The sequence below is a fragment of the Pleurodeles waltl genome, chromosome 12 (genome assembly GCF_031143425.1).
Source record: "Pleurodeles waltl isolate 20211129_DDA chromosome 12, aPleWal1.hap1.20221129, whole genome shotgun sequence".
Classification (NCBI taxonomy): domain Eukaryota; kingdom Metazoa; phylum Chordata; class Amphibia; order Caudata; family Salamandridae; genus Pleurodeles; species Pleurodeles waltl.
In genome coordinates, this window is record NC_090451.1 from 192,503,248 (window position 1) to 192,524,761 (window position 21,514).

General features: G+C 42.6%; 1 protein-coding gene across 3 annotated transcripts in view; it reads right to left on the bottom strand.

The window, feature by feature from the left end:
• Positions 1-21,514, bottom strand: part of KLHDC4 (kelch domain containing 4) — a 312,074-nt gene that overhangs the window by 235,456 nt on the left and 55,104 nt on the right. For all 3 annotated transcript variants that reach the window (XM_069216836.1, XM_069216835.1, XM_069216837.1), the window contains exon 5: positions 7,581-7,717. In XM_069216836.1, coding sequence (XP_069072937.1) covers positions 7,581-7,717 — 137 coding nt within the window. The remainder of the gene's footprint in view (positions 1-7,580; positions 7,718-21,514) is intronic.

The window sequence follows — 21,514 nt, forward strand, 5'->3', positions numbered from 1 at the left end:
AAGGACCCCAGCGTTCCACGAGTGCCTGAAAAACTACTCCACGATCCTGTCACGTGTCATGACTTTTATCAGTTCTTTCTTGATCTTGGAAATCTTCGAGCTCAGAGGCTGAGGGTGACTGATTGGGAGTCTATGAGAAACCCCAGAAAAGTCATCAACTGCAAGGGCAGGAGATCCGATTTCTGCAGATTGATCACAAACCCCAAATCCTGGAGGAGTGCAATAGTTGTAGTCCAATTGGATAGAAGTTGGGCCTGAGATTGATCCATGAGGAGGATATCGTCGAAGTAAATGATTAGGTAAATCCCCTGGGACCGAAGGTATTCCACCACTCGTTTGAGCAGTTTGGTGAAACACCACCGTGCCGAAGATAGGCGTTGCCCAGGAGGCAGACTGCCCTCTGGGCCCACCCGGCCACGACATCCGTCGGCAAGGGTGTGTCTGTCTTGCACGCTCGGCCAACTGAATTATTTGTGTTAGAGGACCTAACACATCAAGCAGCTTGTGGCAAGCCCTCCAGGACCGGTCAATACCCTTCTTGGGGTCCTTCGTGTACTTTGCAAAAAAGGTACACATTTTCGGATCTATGTCCGGAGTTGCTGCAACCTTATCTGGCAAGGTAGGACGCGGACACTCGGCCTTTAGGCGGGCCCGAACCTCCTTGTCAAGAGGCTGTCGAATCTTGCTGGCCACATATTCGGCCACCTTCTGCTCCGGCCACCACTCCAATGATCTAGGATGATAGATGCCCTTGGGTTCAAACATGTCTGAACCGGAGTCATCTGGCTCCTGCGGATCTGGCGTGGTGGCCCCAGGGGTGACTGGAATCAGGTTCCTCCGCAGAGGAAGAATCCCCTTCAGAGTCCCCTTCGACACGTTTGGGTGACCCCACATCAGGGTCCAAAATGTGGTGAACCTCTTTACCAGTCACTCCGGGCTGAGATCCGTCCCAGAAGGGTGGGCACTTAGGCGCGCGCACTCTTACAAAAGGTATTGGCTAGGCGCTCAAAGCCTTCTAGATGCCGTGTGTCACTCTTGCGCAATTTCTTTGGAGCTGTGACATTCACAGTCTTTAGTCCAGCCCCCGTCCCCCCAAAGCATGCCAGTCCCCTTGGACACCTGTTCCGCCAGTTGTGTCACACACTCTTTAATAGGGGCCATGGCCTGGGCTATATCCGGAGAGAGCAAAACATCTACCCCCGGGGGTAAAGTGCGCTGTGAAGGGCCCTCCCCTGGGGACATGTTGGGGAAAAAATCATGGTCCTGGATGGACTGCATTGTGGGACTCAAGAGGAAAGGTATGACAGAAGAACACCCTCTAAAATAAGAAGCGTAGCCCCCCACGCTCCTGTCGCCAAACCAGCAAACTAAGGGACCTAACGGTCTCTAAATGCGCTCCAAAGGTCGCACGTCGTTCCCAGCGGGAAGCAGTCTTACTGCAACGCGGTGTTCAGTCAACAGCAAAGCAGTGTTTTTATGGGGGTTGGAGGGATCAATATGAGCCTTGGCTCAAAAACCCCCTGTCACTCTGAATTTCTAACTATCGAGCGCTACTGCAACTCGAATGTTAGAAAAAGAGCTGTAGAACACCAGCGGCGCAAAAGAGCGCCCTCTTGTGGAGCCAACGTGTCACCGTGTATCGAATCAGCGCTCTGGCAAACCAGCCTACTGCACGCAGTGAGCGTCCCTAGCAACAAGTAAAAAGCAAATCAACGCCATGTGCCAGAACAGTTTTAACAGACAATCGTTATAATAAAAAAGTACTCAAGAGGCAGTAAGGGCAACAACACTTAACTGTCACTGGAGCAGTGAAGAAAGAGGGCGGACGACGGCGCAAGGGATATTTATACATAGAGTCGGAAGGAGCTATGATTGGACATTGGTTACCATGGGAACGTTGCTCATGGGTGTTCTTTCTTGGTTTTGTTGATCATTGAACTTGCTGTTAAATAAAGAGTGAAGAAAGATATGCATAATCATCGCCTCTGGTCCTGACATGGAATTGGTTAACGCAACATCTAGGCCGTCTGTAGATGAAGACGAGCTGAAAGCATCATTTGTAGCTTAAATTACATAAATGAAGATTACTAAAATGTCTATTCTAACTAATGCAAGAATACACTAAAGCTACTGTCGTCAAAGACTGCTACGTTTGTGTATACATGCCATCCTAAGTAGATAAACAAGTTTCATATTACCACATTCCACTTTCTTATGCTATCTCATGTAATATATTTCTTAGTTTAGTGTATAGACAAAGGCATTTTGAATACCATTACTTGAATTTTGACATGGTCCTTTCTAAAGTTCCACCAATGAAGAGTATGAATTTACACCACAAGCTAGCGAGATGGAGACTGCATGGCATTACTTTAGTTCATTTCTTACTAATAACACTGTTAAACACGAGAGAAACCTCATACACTTAATGAACTGTTGAGAAAAAAGCCTTTGTTTTGATGTTAGAAGAGAGAAATGAACAATTTGCAAAAAGTGCGTATAAGAAAGGAGATGTAGAAAAGAATATATGGAGAAAAGAGGAAGATAAGGTTAGAAATTCCTGTCTCAAAGCTTAAACTTGGAAAGAAGCAAAAAGGGAAATTATATATGTTCAAGAGTAGAATGAGGGGACAAAGATGTGAGAGGGAAACAGTAATTGTGATCATGTGTTTTGTCCGGAGGATCATGGCAAATACTGCTACAGGATGACCCTACAATACGTGCAGTGTATTTTATTTGTGGAGAGAATGCATATTTTAGATTGCCTACTTACTGGGAGGGTTTTTTCTACTTGGGTTTGCATTTTCCTAAGATGTATCATATGCACATCTTAGAGGCATTAACAGTCACCTGCACAAAAAATATACATATAGTGTCAATGACAGAACACAATTAGTGGGAGACATATTTGGGGCAATCATAGTTAGGAGGGTGTTGAATGATGAGAAAATCAGAAACCTTTCAACAGTAGTTGATAATCTGGCAACCACTATCTCTGGAGCTCTACAGGCAGAATACACTATGCCTGAAGCAATTAGATCTATGGTTTTGCAGAACTGATACACCTTAGATACCCTACTCACTGAGAAAAGTGGAATATGCACGATGCTGAAGATTGAAAATTGTACTTATATACCCGATGAGAGTTGAAAGATAGTAGATATTGCTAAAATTATTTCTGATTATAGCTTGATCTTGAAACTTTAGAAACTACAAGTATAGTTCAAAGCATTGCAAAAGGGGTTTCTTCAGTGGTTAGTTTGTTTAAGGCACTAGGAGTAGGAATTTCTTAAAGCTATCTTAGTTCCTATATTAATAGTAATAGCTAGCTTCCTATCTCTAATATAAGGCAATTAAAATGATTTTAACAAAGAAGAGAGCGAGAGATATGGAAACGAGAATGAAGAAAGAGTTAGAAGTGTTAGATGTGAGTGACAGAGTGAATGAGGAATACGAGATTGAAAGAAAGAAAACATCTAAAACGGAAAAAAAAAAAGATGAAAGTGAACTCCGACCATACATGAACGTAATTTTTGTGATGCTCTCAAAGCATCAGACGGGGGTATTTGCTAGAGATCTCAATACAAATAAAAAACATTTAATTAAATAACTCATGTGAGTGAATTTAGGCCTAATGCTGCATTTAAACAGGCATTTATATTTCTAAACTTTGCATGACCCACATTTGCCGGACTTGCTAACATTAACAAATTCCAAACTGCTTTCCCTTAGCATAAATGTTTCTATTGTGACTTTTGCCTGGCCCCTTCAAGATGCAAACTTCATATGCTAACAAAGAAAGTTATAATATCTATTCATTATTAACTGCTTCACCTGCTTTGGCACCTCAAAACTTTCTAAACTCATCTTAAACTTGCTTCTTTAATAAAATGGCTTCCAGTATGAAGACATGTGAGAGCAGAGGTGAGTTAATGTGATTACTCTTAAAATTTATATGAGTGTTCTTTCTTTCAGAGACCAAGGAGGAGGAGAATATTTCTTGATGTTTGATTATGTTTAAAACTTCCATTACAGAAAAGAAATATACCCAAGCAAATTACAATATGTCTCAGGACCTTGAGAAAGCTACAGCAGCAAGAAGGCATAAAATTCATCATAACAAACCCACGCTGAAATAACATAATAAAAGATTGGAATTAATCCATTACGAGAAATGCAAAGTCACTTACGGAGACAGTACATTTTTCTATTAACAAGAAGTCATTAAACAAGCCCTCGACTCACTCTCATTACTCTATCTAAAAAAAATGGAGACAAACCACTTAAACCACACAGTAGCCAATAACAGACAATCGCATGAAAATGCCCATATAAATAATCTTTTCTTCAACCCCCAGCATAACCTTGCCAATGCCCTTCATAAAGAAATATTTATGATAAACAGTTGCTTTGCACTAGCTCTGCCACCACATGCAAAAAAAGTATTTCCCACTACATACCCAAAACGTTCAATACTAACCTCGTCCGCTGCCACTGTCATAATAAAAATAAAACACTTACCAAAGAAAAGCATATCAGCACGAAACAGACAACATCAGAGCTCAGGAAACAGCCTGATCAATCTAGAACAAGAGGAATGGGGAACTACAACATGAAGACATACTACTTAAAAGACCTCACACCAATGAGAAATTGGCAACGCATTGACACGACAAAACCTTTGGAAGACTATTCAACATGTTATCAGGCACATCCCCACCAAAAAACCCAATCATGAGAGGAAACTGCAACACCTATCTTGGTATGTTACCAGATAGGAGACCTAACGCAACATACAACCAGAACAGTTACCAAACAGTTCTTCAGGAGGGAGATGGAAGATGAAGATTATAGATGTGTGGCGCATTGCAAAACCAGGTGTAACTGAGAGCTGAATTAAAGAGTGTTTTTACCTTTCTCAGTGGAATGATACAGTTTGCATTTAGGGTGCCTGACCCAATTCTTTCTTTGGATAAGATGTTTATTATACTGAGGAGCCGATTTGGCATAGAGGGAAAACATCTGGGAATACACAGAAGCCAGTTCATTGAAGGTGTCATCAATTCAGAAATAACATGTGCGAAAAGCACATAAAAAAACATCAGGGTTGTAGAGAAACAAGGGTCATCTTTTAAGAAGTAAATCACAAAATCTTTCCATAAAATCTTTTGACCAGGCCTGGAAAGGTTTCAAGTAGACTATGTTTAGGATTGGGAAGGTGAACTAACAAAGAAAAAATACTGATGATCGGACCAAATTAGAGAGCTAAAATTCTATATTTATCTAAATGTGCTTTTGTATGTTATTGCAACTTTCACTCTTTAGGGTCTCTTGGGAATCATGAACTGCTCGTCAGCACAGAAACTGAGGACTACACCAACAAAATATCATTAGGTTTCCCTAACAACCATCCAAGTTTACATTTGTTTATATAAGGGAAAATAGCTGGGTAGGAGCTTTAATTGTTGGAGCAAAGAATTCCAATTTGTTGCAGATTGAACAAAGAAAGATCTATCTACCCATTAGGAATACCTGAATTGTGATCTCACAAAAGGCTACTGGCTGAATAGTGCAGTGCACAAGGTGGAATAGAAAGCTGTAAACTGTTAAGAAATCGGACATATGGTTCAACAAATCAGAGGAAGAATACACAATGATTTTAAATGCACCCTTTTCCTCGCTGGAAGAAAATGTATCTGTGGATATGGTCCAACAAAAAAGCATAGTAAATTTAAAGTGTGACTCTTGGAGTGGGTAGACATTTAAAACTGTTTTCCGAAGCAATTGGCATTTTGGCCAAATTAGCAGTATGAGTTTCTGCATGGCCCTCAAACCAAAAAATGAATCATTTGAAAAAAGGAAATGATTAAAAAGGCGAAAACAGAGGTCACAAGTTCATTAAGCTCAGAAGAAAGGCACTACTGTGGAAGGTCTATACAAAGCATGAAACTTAACAGTAAAATTAATATATTGAAGATGAAACAGATGACTCTTGGCCTCAACAAAAGACAAAGCAGGGGGTCTACACTAGATTTAATATTACAGCTTCCACTCTTCCTGTCCTACTAGATGGGAGATTCCTGACAATATAATAAACTGGTAGAGCATCACTGAACCACAATCCTGTAACACACAGCACATTTTACGACAAAAGGAGGTCTCTTCCCAACAAAGATGCCTTAATGAGAAATTAGCATTAATATGTAAAATAAAGAAGGCAAAGAACTAAACAAGCTCTTTAGCCACAGGTCTTCAGGCAGCTGTTAGGTTAGAAGATTAGTATCAAAAGCTAGTATGGCTGCTATTAAAGATGCATCCCACTCTAACACAGTCAACAGAGCTCTGCCTTAACAAAGATGTGTGATCAGTGCTGGAGGACACAGGACCCTAAACGTCCAGACTTCAACTGTGATCAATCATAATCTCAGAACACAGAGCTGCATATGGTTAGAGGCTCAAGGTTCCTGGAGGTGGTTTTGGTGAACATATACAATGTGCATTATTGCAAACAATCTTGAATATTTGTATGCTGAACAAATTTACCGACTGTGGTAATGCAATAATAGTCTGATTCAAATCTGATGTACTTACAAGTTGGAGCAACAACCACCAACATCCACAATGGAGAAAACACATGGACATTCAGACAATGCAGCTTGGCAGACAAAATGAGAATGGGATGTATGGGGGGCAGGAGATTTGACTGTGCATATTTTAGGACAATCAGAAGCACTGAAATGTGTGGTAGTCTTTCCATCATCTATTGTGAAATTGCAACTTTAAGTCTACAATTATGAGCGCTGTGGTAAATTGCTACACCTGGGCAAACTCCAGTTTGTACAGGTGTCGAATTTACAAGTGGGTCAGAGTTTTCGCACCCTAAGTAGTTTTGACCAGCGAAATTTCAGCAAGTTAAACCTTTCAGTATTTACTAGATGAAAAGGCCAGCTAAATACACAGAAATTTGAGTTTGTGTTGAAGGCACAAAATTCTGCTTGTTATTTTCCACTGCAATGAAGAAATCTTGTAATAGGTGCTATTTATTGCACTCATTAAAATCTGAAACTAAGGGTCTCAGTATTTAATTGCTATGATAAATGTCACCAGTCCCACTAGCAAGCTTGTAATTGAGTCCTTACAAACAGCTGGCATGCCCTTTGTCCTAAACATACACGTTGGGTTTTTGTGTATTTTATTACTAGGTTGTACAGCATTCATGCTGGTTTAGGATTAAGGCATGTTTGGTTGAACAATATTAGCTCAACAGTTGATCTTTGCTGTTGAACCTTGGTGGTGCTGAGGCCACTCCAGCAAATACCTAACTCTTGAAAGATATCACTGCGTTCTCAAATGCCTTATACTACAATGTTTGTGAAATAAGAAAATCTTTCACTTATTTTTTATTTCATAGTTGCTAACAGGCAGTCTTGCACAGAGAAAGGAAGTGTTTGTTCCAAAGAAAGATATCTGCAGCAAGTAGGTGTGGGCAAATTGTAAGAATGCAAGTTATGCAAAGATGAGGCAAATCGAAATTCCCACAAATCACAAACCCTTCTATTAGTTACTTCAGACCACCTTACTTGATTTGCTCCCACGTCTTGGTCGCTAAGTGAAGAACCCAGAGATCTTTGTAGTGGTAAAACTGCTCACCATCTGGAGATGCAAACTCTCCTCCAAACACCCAGAGTTGCCCCCCTGCCTGGGACACAGTCACTGCCTAATATGAGAAATAGGAAAGAATTAAGAAATGTTTGTTACAAACCAAGGATCCAATAGCCCAACTCTAGATCACCATCAATGTTTCAACTTCAAAGCTACATCACAGTGAAGTATAGTAAAGTCTTTCAAACACTAAAGAAGTCATCCAAATTAAGGTGCTTGACGGATAAGAAAATAGTGGCTGTTATTTTCATCAGATTCTTCGCTTATGGCAATCCCTTACATACCACAATTATTACTTTACTGATGAGGCACAAATTCAAGACGGAGATTATGACTTAAGGTAATTACCCACGTGCATGAGATATTGCTGCAGGTACAATCGAGAAAGCCAAAATGAAACATTTGATAAATTAAGAAACCTCGATTTACCTCTGAAAGCTATCTGCACACTCCTAGTCCAACATAGGGCTAGAAGCCTGAATGAAGCGGAACAGATTATTTTAATCAATAGATAAGACTTCCACTGCTTTGAAGGATGGAATATAGTAGACTTTGGCAGTACCCCTTCTAGTCTTTACAATGCTTCTAAATGTATCAGGCTGCACTCAGGACGGGATTCACTGTGCAATTTAAAAACATAAATTTGGACAAGCCTTTTCAATAGTACAAGGAATTACAGCCCACGAAGCAGCCTGTCACTTTTACTTGCAGGATAAAAGCCAGAGAGAACATTCAAAAACTCATGATATTTGTTTAACAAATATGACCAGTTTTATGGGTTGGCTTGAAATAACTTGAAAATGTGAATGGAGTGTTTTGGGAGGAGGGTAACATCAACCAGCAAAAATATGCATACAGTAAAAATAAAAAAAATAGGAAGTAGTAAAAAAAAACACTAGCCCTATTTCAGGCAGTTATCTTAGCAAGAAAATGGTCACTGTCAATGCCAAAAGGTCTGCTCTGGCTGCAAATGTTTTGGCTTTGTCTACGCTTGTTTTCTTTTGTCATGCTTTTTTTTTAAGCATTGTTGCCTGAGCTGTCAAGTCCTCTCCAGTACTAAAAAAGAAAACATGGACTAAAAACAAACTTTTTTTCTGTTTCATAAAAAACATTGCCTGGAACTGAAGAGAACCACTTTGTGTGTGGAGGTGCTCTTCTGAACAAACAGAATGCCGTCACTCACAATGAAGTTAGCTAGCCAATGGCTCAAGTGGGCAGATCCACAGCCCTGTGCCAGCTCGAATAGTCAGAAAAAAGCAGAAATAGCACAAAAACAAACTAATGGATATAATGGATGGCTCAAAGCCCCTAGAAGTATATGATATATGAATAACTTTAGTAAAATTATAAGGTTTTTCTTAACGGTAGGCCTACAAACTGGACCTGCTGGAAAGAGGGGCAGAAGCTTATCCCCTAGTTATGCGGTGTCTTCTTTCCCTTCCTGATCTGAGTGGGAGGCCATGCCTTCTTTCAAGAACTGGAACAGAGGATGAGAGCCCCTTTGCAGCTGAAAAACATTGGTTATATTACATCATCAACATACATAGTGCACATCCCTACCACTGGCGTGGTGTAAACGCAAATGCTTTTCAAACACTTCTTTTAATTGTAGACTGAATGCCATCATCAGTCCAGCCTAAAATTTTTTGGGAATTAGAATGATTTTTGCAAGGCAAGAGCAGCTTCTCTATTTTTGATAGCTTTTGACTCCCTACTCTTTCTACCCTGAACTTGCAACATGAGACCCATGCCCAGTTTACATACAATAATGTTCTTTCACCACTGAAGTTTCACTTCTTTACTCCCTTTATCTTGTTTGAGAGTTTCAATCTCTGTGCTCTGCTTCTTCCAAACCCCCAATCTCCTCCAACATTCCTCCTTACACAGTTGCTTCCCATCATCATGAGTCTCCAGATATCTCTTCAGTCGCATACATGGTCCTTCAACGGGTCTTGCTCCCCTTATGCTTCTTTCCCAGCTACTATCTCTACACTGAACTGCTCTACATATCTGGCGTCACATATTCTACTTGCATCACGGTAATGATGCACAGTATCTACATCAGCTGATTGTCCTTATCTGCCAATTCTTTCTCGACTAGTCCTCCTCGAGAACTGTGCTCACTATCCTGTACAGACCTGCAGGGTGAACAAAATCATCTCACTGCAATGGCCTCTCCAGATTTTTCCCCTTGTCCATCCTAAATCAAATTACATGTCTTATTTATTTTATTTGCTTTATCAGGCCACTAATGTCATTTTTTTTTTTAAACATTACTATTAGCAGCATGAAATACCTACCCATGCCAGTGCGCTATATGAAAATGCTAAATTGCTAATAGCAACAAAATACCCTTGTTTATAAACTATATGAAGTGGTTTGGGGAAGAGCAATGCACAAATGCAAAGAAATATTAAACAAATGTGCACACCAAAATTCCAAACACAGATCTGGAGATCTGAGAATGGGAAACAATATAAGCAACATTGGTGAGCCCAGCTGAAATCATCACAGACTCCTGAAAAGCCCATACACCTGCTTTTTAGAACACTCACTGTGCAGCTGACAAGAAACAATTATAAATCAGTAAATATGCAGCTTAAATGGTTTGATGTTGTTAAGAACAGAACGGATGCAAGTATTTAGGTCGCTCTATGTGCACTTATTTTGCTGGAAAAAAAACAGCAGCTTGTCAGAAACTTGATCCCATGCATGGATCAGAGCAGCACTGAACGGCACCAACCGCTTTTAAAAATCCCTCAGCCGAGCCAAATTCCTCCGAGAGCACAGACGCACTGATAGGTTCCGTTCCCGCAGGTATCCAACATGCCAGCGTGCTGCAGCTCCTTGTGGGATTATCAATTTGTCAAGTTGTGACTCAGTTACCAAGGCGCCACCTGCTGTACAAAGGCGATCAAATCTCCGCAAGGGATTTGCTCGGTCTTTGGACAGATCAACGGGCCAGATGTCGGGGGCTGACATATGTACCAAGAAGACTTTTCACCAAATTCCAAACAGTAGTGGGTCGGAACCCTCATCAATATTCATGAGATAGTTCACACATCGACACTAACTACACTTGATAGCCAATGGCAGGGATGGTTACCTGCTGGGGTAGGCAGAACAGATCTCTTTTTATGTATGTATTTATTTGTTAAATGCATCTCGTTTTCCTTAAAGGACACGGGGCTGCTTTAAAAAAAATGCATAATAATTTTTTTTTAAAAAAGTACGTTTGTGATCACTGCCTTCTCCCAAACTTCATTTTACATTCACAAAAAGAAAGGGGTGTCAAGTACCCCATACCCTTATGCTAATGGCATACCACTAGTCGCAAAATACTGGTATATATATTCTAAAACCAGTTTATGATTCTGTAACCGGTTAAAGAATATCAAAATAGGTTTAGTACATTTCAAAAAAGCCATTTGGCATTCACAACCCTTGTGATTGGGCAAATAGCAGGATTTGTGATCACTAACGAGCTTCTAAATCTGACCCAATGCTCCTTATTCCATTCAACTGTTGCAATGGGTCAGAAAAAAAAAAAAAAACTTACTGCATGAATGTGCCTCGAGCACTGATGACTCTTCCCACCACAACCCCACATCACGCCCGTCCTCAGTGTTGTCTGTAGAAAGACACCACTTCCACCATAACCTTACAACATACAGTAATTGGGAACTTTACCATAAATTGCCATTTCCCAATTCAATTATAATGGTTTATGTATGGAGCATCAATTTAGTGACGACAAACTTTGAAAGGTCTGAGCCAGCTTTATTTACCAGGATGAAACCGTCAGCCTGTAAAATCAATGTAGTCAGTGTTCAACCAATTACAATACCTGAGCACACAGGCAAAGAATATGGCAATGTCGGCATACGGAATATAGCTGGAAAAGTTTAATTTGAAATGCACTCAGATTGAAACTTTTAATTAAAAAATAAGGTGGAAACGTGTTTTTCGGAAACTCAAACTTTAACCATTGCCACAATTTATCAAGCTCTAGCGCACAAACTGTGTATGCCTGAAGTTAGAATAGTTGCAATTATGACACAAGAAAGAAAACGACAAGAACAAAGTCATGGCCAGCTTGGAGTTGAAAGAAAACAAAAATCAATTTCACAAATGAACATAGAAAACATCCTTCTACGGCTGTTTGGTCCAAGACATCTCGCTGTTCTTCCCACCCAACTGTCCTAGTCTGTGCCAGAACTCGGTGGAGGGTTTCAAATAGGGAGTCACCATCATCTCTCAGGAGAAAGTAAAAATTAAATAGATTCACGCTGCCCTTTTCTATATGGTGGATGCAGCACTCTGAAAACAGACAATAGCCAACACTTTCTCTTATGTAAATCGGTGATATGCAAACCTCTTATAACAAACAGGGGACGATAGGTTAAAAAAAAAAAAACACAACTGCTAAATATCCAAATTCATTTGAATTGACGGAGTTTAAACATGAGTGACCTGATTTAATGGCAGAAAAAGGGCAGGCGGAAGGGTCCCAAATGGTGGCACTATCCACTAACTGAATCAGGATACAGTTGATGACCCTCCTGCACAGTAGGGTGTGTTTGGGATTTCTTTACTAGTAATGACAGAGCTATTAAAGATCTCAAAGTTAACAGATTGCACTTGATGTCTCCATCAATGACCTCTTGGAAAAAGCCAACACCAATTAATATAAGGTCATCCTCATAATTAGTTTAAACCTGAAGAAGCAATAACCTGAATAACCTTACTTTGGAAAACATTCATCCTTTGCTGAATGCGGACTTGGCTTTCGCCTAAAAAAAAACAAAGAAAATTGGCAATTTCAATAAAGAAATTAACAATATTACCAACCTTCTAGAGATGAGTGTTTCTGTTTTTATCTCTCGCTCTTTCTTTAAATAGAGCACACCAGATGACATCCATTTAGGCTTTGATGTTCAAAATGAAAGCCTGAGATATTTTAAGTTCTCCTTAGTGGTCTGTTTCGTAATCCTCATCTCCTCTGCAGTTTCATATTGCATTAAAAAGTCAAATATAAATAGATTTTTGTTCAGTGTATATTCTGCTCGTTTTTACCTCGGATGCCCACTGTCTTTTAAGAGCGCCATCCCTTCTGCGTGCCCTCTTGTTTCCTTGCTACTTCTTTTTTGGTTTCAGACACAAATGAGGCTGCCGTCCCAATAACCCCCAATTACAAAATCCTTCCCAGATTCACAGGATTATATCTTTTCTTTTATCTATGAGAACCCTAGCTCTGGTCCTGGCACCCCCTCTTCAAACTGCTGGGATGGGTTGAAACCACTGCATCTGCTCTGGAATGAGGTGAAGAACTAAGCCTATGGGGTAAGATGTATGTAGCTGGAAACCAAGTTTGCAAAAACGTGTGACTAAAGTGGCTCCAGTTTAACTTCTTGCATGGAACACATTCAACGCCAGTAGAGCTGCATAGGACAAGCGTTGATCTCACACCTTTCCGGTGGAAGCAACAAAGCAGAATACATAAAACCATATGGGGAAGTGAGTTATAGTACAAAGATGTTACCACTCGATAAAAGGGAAAAGAAAGGCAGAAAGTAAGTAAAATGGCTTGGGGAGAAAACATGCACACCTTGAGGATTCCAAGAGAAAGCTTTGGAAGAAGATTATATTAGTAGGTTTGGAGAGGGTGCTGGCTGAAGACATACAAATGGCCCAAGTGTTCCTGATGGATTCTTGATATCCAAGATGCACAAATGACCTAAGCAACTGAATGGCTGCTGAACTGTTAGCTTTGAAAGAGAATATAGATAATGGTACCATTCAGGTGGCAGCAGCTGACTGAAGGAGAGGATTCCGACAACAATTTTATTTCATAGATGAACTGTGTTCATTAACCCCATCTCCCACACACTACAGGGGATAAGTGGATAATGGGAGATGGAAGCGAATGGGTCCTCCTTCTATTCTTGGCATACTTTGTTCTCGAACTGAAGGTGTGAGGAATGATGACCAATCCGTAGCACGTAGCAACTCTGTGACTGCTCTTCAACATTAGGTTGCCAATCAGGCCTGAGGTATGTTATACAACGGTATACAATAAAGATATCCGAAACATAAAAAGTGGAAACAGAGTTTGGAAAGTTGGTGCAAATACTCAAAGCATCTAGCTCACACTGTAAAATAGTCTGATTCCACGCAGGATTCTCAAAGCCAAGGGCTCTTGTGTTGCCCCTTGTTGGAATGGGAATGCCCCTGGCGTGGTGCAGGGGTATAGTCCCCTGATCCAAGTCCCTGGCTGAGTGTTTCTCTGCTAGCCTGACCTTTATCTTGGCCCTGAAGTTGTGCATGCTCTAATCTAGCATGTGCACAAAGGATCAGGTCTGACAATGCCAGGTCCAGTACCTGTCCTGTGACCGGGGTTGCAGTGCTGGGGATTCACCAGGTATTCTGTCATAGTGGGCAGAGGAACGTGGTAGGGGCTGAAGGTAATACTTCAGTTCTCCTTTCAAGATGAGGAACTTTCTAGGACAGGCTTGTTCTTTTGTAGCACCAGATTACTGCTTTTAAAAGGCTGTAGGCAGCCAAGTGGAAAGAACTCACACTTCCCTGTGCCCATGTGGTGGGTGCTGTGCTCTGTGCGATGCATCGCTTAACATACAGGTTGTGTCTGGGAACAGCTTGAGTCCTGTCTCAAGTTCTTCTTGATCAAATAAGGCAGTGATCCACAACCTATCTGAAAAGCTGCTGTATAACCAGGGTTGTTGTCTGTCTTGGCAGTCAGTTTCCCTGAGGAGAGGAACAGCTCTAAAAGCCTTCATTTTTTGCTGGAGAGGCCAGGGTCTGCCTGGTGTCTAGAAGCCTGCCTCCTGGCTAAGACAGGGAAGGAGCATGCCTGATCATGCAGTAGAGACTGTCTAGAAGGAGACGTCCAGCGTGGTCCTAGAGAAAGCAGACTCTATCAGAGCAAAGGCCAAGAATAAGCCATATCGAGAGTGGGTCCCACAGTACCACTGTCTGGTACATAACTGAGAACTGCTCCAAAGACTCCACCACATCAAACGTGTCTGTCAGCCTGAGATTAGTGTCTGAGCCACTGATGCTAGAAGATCAAGCTGGCATCTTGCCGCTGTGAGGCTGATTGGCCTGGGAGGCCACAACTGCACCTTTCCAATGTGCATCTGATAGGCCCAGGAGGCAGCAACTGCATCTCATTGCTGTGAATGTAATTGACTTGGACGCTAAAAACCCCACATCAGTGCTGTAAGCCTGGTCAGTGTGAGAGGGCACAACTGCTGGAGGATCCATACAGGGGTTTTGGAGCAGCTGTGCTGCCTTCACCCAATGATGCTGCCACCAAAGAAAGGCTACTACAAAGACAGAAGGCAAAGGTAGTGCCAGCTCACCATTCGATCTGTGAGAATAGATGGTCAGGCATCGTGAGGCGTCACTGTAGCAAAAGGACTGATGTGCTCCATCAAAGTCAGCCGTGGAGACTTGAGATTTTCTGCCTAAAATAAACAAAGGACAAGATCAAGTGACCGAGTTGGTGTCTAAGCCCCATGCGGGTAACAGTGAAAATATGTGCCTGTGCCTAATACACGTCTCTGCCACCAGATATGGGAGACTTTAGATACTAACCCGGGTGGGGAGAGGATACTGGAAAGGGATGGTGTAGAATCTTCTGTAGAATCCATTCAGGAATAGGCCTCTTAATTTACTTACCATAAATGGAAAAGTATATTATTTAGTTTTGTTGTGTGATTAAAGTTCTTGCTTTAAAAAAAAAAAGGACAAGCACAGGGCTGGGCAGTCAGTTGGTGCCTACTGGTTGACTGATGAGTTCTGAGCTCTTGTCTTACACACCACCTCCCTTGGAAGTATGTGACTGAACGTCCTCAGAGAGTCAAGTTCAGAAAGGGCTAAACTTGGCACAATTTGCAGAGCCATAGCAAGATAGACACCAGTGGCAAAGAACTTCAACCACCACTGTTAGGGCCCAATAGCCCCTATCTGCCTTATGGCTCCCCTGAACGGAGTCTGGCAACCCCCTTAAACTCCACAATTAGAGTGTGTAAAGTCTAACAAACACTGCCCTCTCTTTGTGAAATGTCATCAAATACCCAGAAGCAGTAGTAGGCAGATCTACTTTAAACTTCTGATTATACATGCCTTCTGAAATAACATCTCTCTTATTTCCACATAAAGATGAATCCTTGGGCGACTTCCCCCACCTTTCTGTAATTTACAATATTTTGCTGGTTTGCAATCAATTTTTGAGTGACCTTCAATAATCTACAGCCCATCTATAAATATAGAGGGAGGTACTGTAAACTGTTCAACAAGAAGGTTGTTCAACACCCTCATCAAATTATACACAGTGGGCAAAAAAAACCATGTCTCTTGATGGAAAATCTATTTGTCTCACAGAGAATATTTTGAGAGAAAAAAGGAGTAAAAGATACATTTCACAACACATTATAGTAATATAGTAATAGCCTCTAAGAAAGTGCCTAGAAATCTAGGCATTGACATGGAGAACAAGCCCAGGATGTAATAAGATCTCCCACAACAAAACAGAATTGCATGGTGCATTTTACTGCACAATATCCCAATTAAACTGGCTGCAAATTTGCCATTTTTACACAAAACCCCTACAATTTCTTAAAGCATGTAAAGCACATTTTATCTAATTATTTACTTCGACCACCCATTTAACACTTTCACACATTTTCCCTTCCAAGTAAACTACCCGTCATATAGTATGGACAAGAACATCATCAGAAGGGAAAGGATGAGGGAAATTAATAGTTTCATAGATGCAATAATAAAATGCTTTGTACAGCAGACATGGTATATGTTTATGCAGGAGAGCTAAAGAGCATTAATCCCCATCTTAGAGTCTCAGACTTCAGCTAGAGAGTAATAGGGTACTATGAAAACTACCTATCTAGATCGCGCAATGCTATCAGGAAAGTTCAGAAATAATAGACGTGGCAGCAAAAAGTGCCTTAAGTGATCAAAGAAATAACACCACCCCAATCATTACGTATTACCAGTCCACCACCAACTTGAAATATTTCATAACCACATTAACTTCAATTAGACATACTACGTTGTCCTTTTCAATAAATGCACTCATTTTGTTAAGATAACATTCTTTACATTTTGAGATGTGTGTGAATAAATAACTTTACAAATAGCACCTAACATCCGATATTCTAAATGCTGCAAATACCAGATGCCATTACCCTAATTCATCATACTCCATTATTCAACCCTAATGAATGAAAGTATAAACAGATTCAAACTTGTGACTTGCAATCCACACTACATGCCAATACAGTGCTTAACACCCTGAGACAGCATATCGGGTTTGCTATTGTGTTCCCAATGCATGCAACTAATTGCCATCATATGTTTGTGTAGCCCCTCACCTAGAAGGCATTACCATTCTAGGTCTTGATAACTTCTACCAAATGACAGCTTTCAAAGGTACCTTGTACCCCAGCCCGTACGCTTGTCAATGGAACTGCGTCTAGGTTCTTGTCAGATATGAGTGAAAGCCAACATGTGCCACTGCTTTTTCACAGATGCTACTCAATGTCCAGGTGTGGACTCCATCCCACATAAGCTAGTAAAAATGATATGATGCGCCGTAGCTATCAATCCAAATAACGCTGTCCCTGGTTATCCCATATATTCCAGTCAATGCACTGACACACCATTGCTATACTCAATATGTCGGCCAGTACTACAAGGTACACCCTTTAGCACATGACAGTTAATGCTACAATATACAAGTTTTCATTTAGGTCAGTCCAAGATGGGGTGCACTTGCATTCCACTTTATCTGTCAATGCCACCAAGAAATCCCCATTACACATACAAATTCATAGACACAGAATCACGTACACTACTCAGGCTCCTCCCAACCCTAGGATTCTCATCCCAGTGAGGCATCTCATTAGCCTTGTGTTTTGGCATGGACCATTCACTGTAGGATGGGAAGAGTTGAGGAAACAGGTCAGGGACATTGTGTGACGCTGTATGGCGTCCCGGGCCCTGCAGGAAGAGAATTACAAACCTATATTCTCCTTAAGTGGGTACTTCTAGTCTACAATTGCAACACGTGCATTTAATAGCAATTAATGTGAACACTCCTCAGTATCATTAACAAAATAGACGTCTGAACTAGCTACTATTAATAGACGATAAAAAACACAAATTCTAAATTAATTTTGATACAATCTATGTACCTAGGTAATCACTGAAAAAATGTAAAAGAAAAAAAACCCAGGCATTTGTTAAAATTAAAGATTCAAAACCACTCTCACTTGAGCTGCTAATACCATCATACTACAACAGGTTTGTTGGGGTGTGTGGCCAAGATGGCAGCCGCATCTGACGCTTAACTAAGAGCTCCGCTGCCGGCCCAATCAAAATTCTTTGGTTCTCGCACCCATCCAGCCATATTGCACCTACACCGGCTGCCAAGGTCCTCTCCCGCATGCCAGGCTGCCACATGTTCCTGAATCGCTGAGCCATCACGCTGCAACACTGGCCAACTGAAGGTGCAACCGGGATGGCATACCTAGTGGGTGGTCTGGGCTGTGGAATACGGACACCCACCAGCGTCCTTCGTGACTGAAAGGCCAGCGTTGTAAGCTAAGCGCCCTGGACTACCTGAAGCTGCATTTGGGACACTGCAGTGGTCCTACTGGACCAAGGACGAAGTCCTCAGTTCCTTCCAAGAGGGTAAAGCAGACTAATTTGCACTGCCCGCCCCCACTACTGCACTACTCCCCTGAGAGCCTCCCACCATCCACGTGAGAAACGTGCTGCTTCACGCTCCCTGCACTCCTGCATGATTTAAGCAAAGACAGCCTCATGTACTTCTGCTGCAGCTCGAGCAGAGGAAGTGGCGTGAGCTGCCAGCCTGGTGTGCATAAGCGGCACCCAGATTCCCTGCTACTTGCTGCACTCTGACACACCCTTGGAAGGGTTGTGCACTGCTCCATATGACAATTTAGGAAAGGGGCTGGGAGGAGAACTACCCCCTGAGCTCCACAATTATTAATCTGTCCGCATTGCTGGTGCGGAGCATCTTTGCGCCTTCAGCTGCACTCAGCTAATTCAGCTCTGCCGGGAGGACGCGTTTCCACTACAAGGCACACAAACATAATTGAGCATGTTGGGACCTCTCAGACGGATCCAGCCACATCGCTTACGGTCCTCCACCTCACTGTGACCCACATGAGGAGCGGCACTGAAAGAGGGGGGCGCGATCCATGCCGTTTCCGTCCTGTGACTAAGGGCCAGATGTAGCAAGATAAGCTTTTGCGAGTCTGAAATTGCGAGTCGGTGCGACTCGCAATTTCAGACTCGCAAAAGCATATGCAGAATGGTGTCTCAGACACCTTTTGCGACTCGCTATGGGGTCGCAAAGACCCACCTCATTAATATTAATGAGGTGGGTCGCTTTTTGCGACCCCATAGCGAGTCCCTGCACTAACAGGGATGGTGGCCTGCTGTAGTCAGCAGACCTCGATGTCTGTGACTGCTTTTTAAATAAAGCAGTTTTTTTTTTTCATTTTGGAGCCCGTTTTCCTTAAAGGAAAACGAGTTGCAAAATGAAAAAAAGAACGAAACCATTTGTTTTTGTTTTTTCAGAGTAGGCAGAGGTCCATAGGACCACTGTCTGCTCTGAAAAATTATTTTTGCAGACATTCACAAAGGGGAAGGGGTCCCATGGGGACCCCTTCCCCTTTGTGAATGAGTTACCACCAGTGTGACACTGGTGGTAGCTGCGAGTTGCTTGGCGACCACATTTGCGGTCACAAAGCAAGTCTGAATTGCGATGCGAGTCGCAAATAGGAAGGGAACACCCCTTCCTATTTGCGAGTCGCATTTCCAAATTGTGAGTCGGTACCGACTCGCAATTTGGGAATAAGCATCGCGGGAGGCCGTTTGCCTGGCGCAAACTGCGTTTTTCGCAGTTTGCGACATGCAAACAGCTTGCTACATCTGGCCCGAAGTTTGGAGGTGCAGTTTTCACGTTCTGTGTCGGCCTGGTCTGTTCACTCTTCTGCTTTCCTTGGATATCCAGCAAACTGGGAGTGACACAGTGCTTCTTTCCCTGATATACTGACAACCTGGAGTGGGGACTGAGTGGACATGGAGGGATGCAGACCTCCACTGGAACCACTGGGTTGCCCCCGACTGTACTCCCTGAAGGCATTATTTATAATTCTCCCTGTTCACACCAGAGACTCTACCATACTCAATCATGGTGGTGAATCCCAAGTCAAGTAAGCCCCCATTGCAAGAACTGCATGTGCTGTCAGGAACCACTGCCCCAGAGGATCGCATAACGGAGGTCTTAAACCACTTGGACGCCACCCTACATGCATATTTCATCCAGTTTGAAAATGTACTACAAGCCATACTGGACACTAAAACATCATTAGAGACTTGCATTGATGCTATCTCTTCAAATGTCAACCTGCTCCGTGCTGACCGCCGCAAACTGACGGACCAAGTGGATGAGGCAGAGTCTTCTCTAGCCATCTTACGGGCCTACAGTGCAGGAACTACAGATACAGATGAAGCACATGAGTGCCAAAATGGCCTCCCTACATCGCAGGGCGGAAGATGCTGAAGAGCAATCCCGGAGCAACAACCTCCACCTGCGTGGGTTCCCTGATCAGGTGGAAGGCCCCAGCACAGATCTCTTCGTGGAGGCTGGAAGCTTTGCAACTCAGCTCAAACTCCTTTCTTCTACTGCAAGACAACCAGCCCTCGGACTCTAGACTCTGAGGGGCTCTGGGTCCTCACCGACCACATCCTGTCAGGGCCCCGCAATCTCTTCATGATCTGCAGATGACTTGTGGCAGTTACCTGCCCAAGCTGGGTGGTTGGACACTGGCAGTCTCGATCCAGGGCTGCAGCTGTTTGTTGCTGAGGTAAGCCACTGAACTGAGATAGCTGGATGGACAGCCATCTTTATCGGGCCCATGGCACAGATTTGTTTTACCACTGCCCTCCATGCTCTATGCTCCCTAGAGATTCCAACGGTCCCTTGTTTTGCCTAATGCACTGTAACTTTTCCTATTTGTTTGTTGTACTAAGCACCTGGCCTGGGATTTATCAGTCACTTGATTGGGGTGGGGAGATAGTTGCCTGTTGCATTATTGCCTATGTTATTTTTTATTTGTTAGGAAACCTCTACCCATAGCTAAACACTTTTGCTGCACCTACACATTGAGGGACACACTATGGTGAACTGCTGCTGGGTGTGCAACCCAGGTGCACTTGTCATGTTTAGACACGGGTGTACCACCTGCAAAACCTACAGCGACATAAAACATGGCTACCCTCATGGACAGGCAGACCCCGGTGTATAATGTGATCATGTGGAATGTGCGTGGTATGGCTACTGTTGTTGAACAGTACTGCATGCACGCTTATCTTAAATGCCGCCACACTCGCATCGCCTTCCTACAGGAAATGCATCTCAGAGCCACGGAACTTCATAAAGTATGTACGAAAGGGTGAGGTCAAGTATACAGTACACCTCATCAGCATATGCCCGAGGGGTGCTAATATTGATAGCTCCTGGGGACCTTACATAGTAGATAGGCACAAAGCTGACACTGGGGGCAGGTACGTAATCACAGAAGGACACTTAGATGGGACTTCATTGTCATTAGTGGGACTCTATGTTCCTAACTCCAACCAACCTCAATTCTTAGACACTCTAGATCCGTCCCTCTTCAGGGATCCTCAGGCACCAGGCTTTTGGGGAGGAGCAGAGGGGTTACTTCAATTGTGTGCCTGATGTGGATCTGGACCATTCCTTGCCCTCTCTGCACAA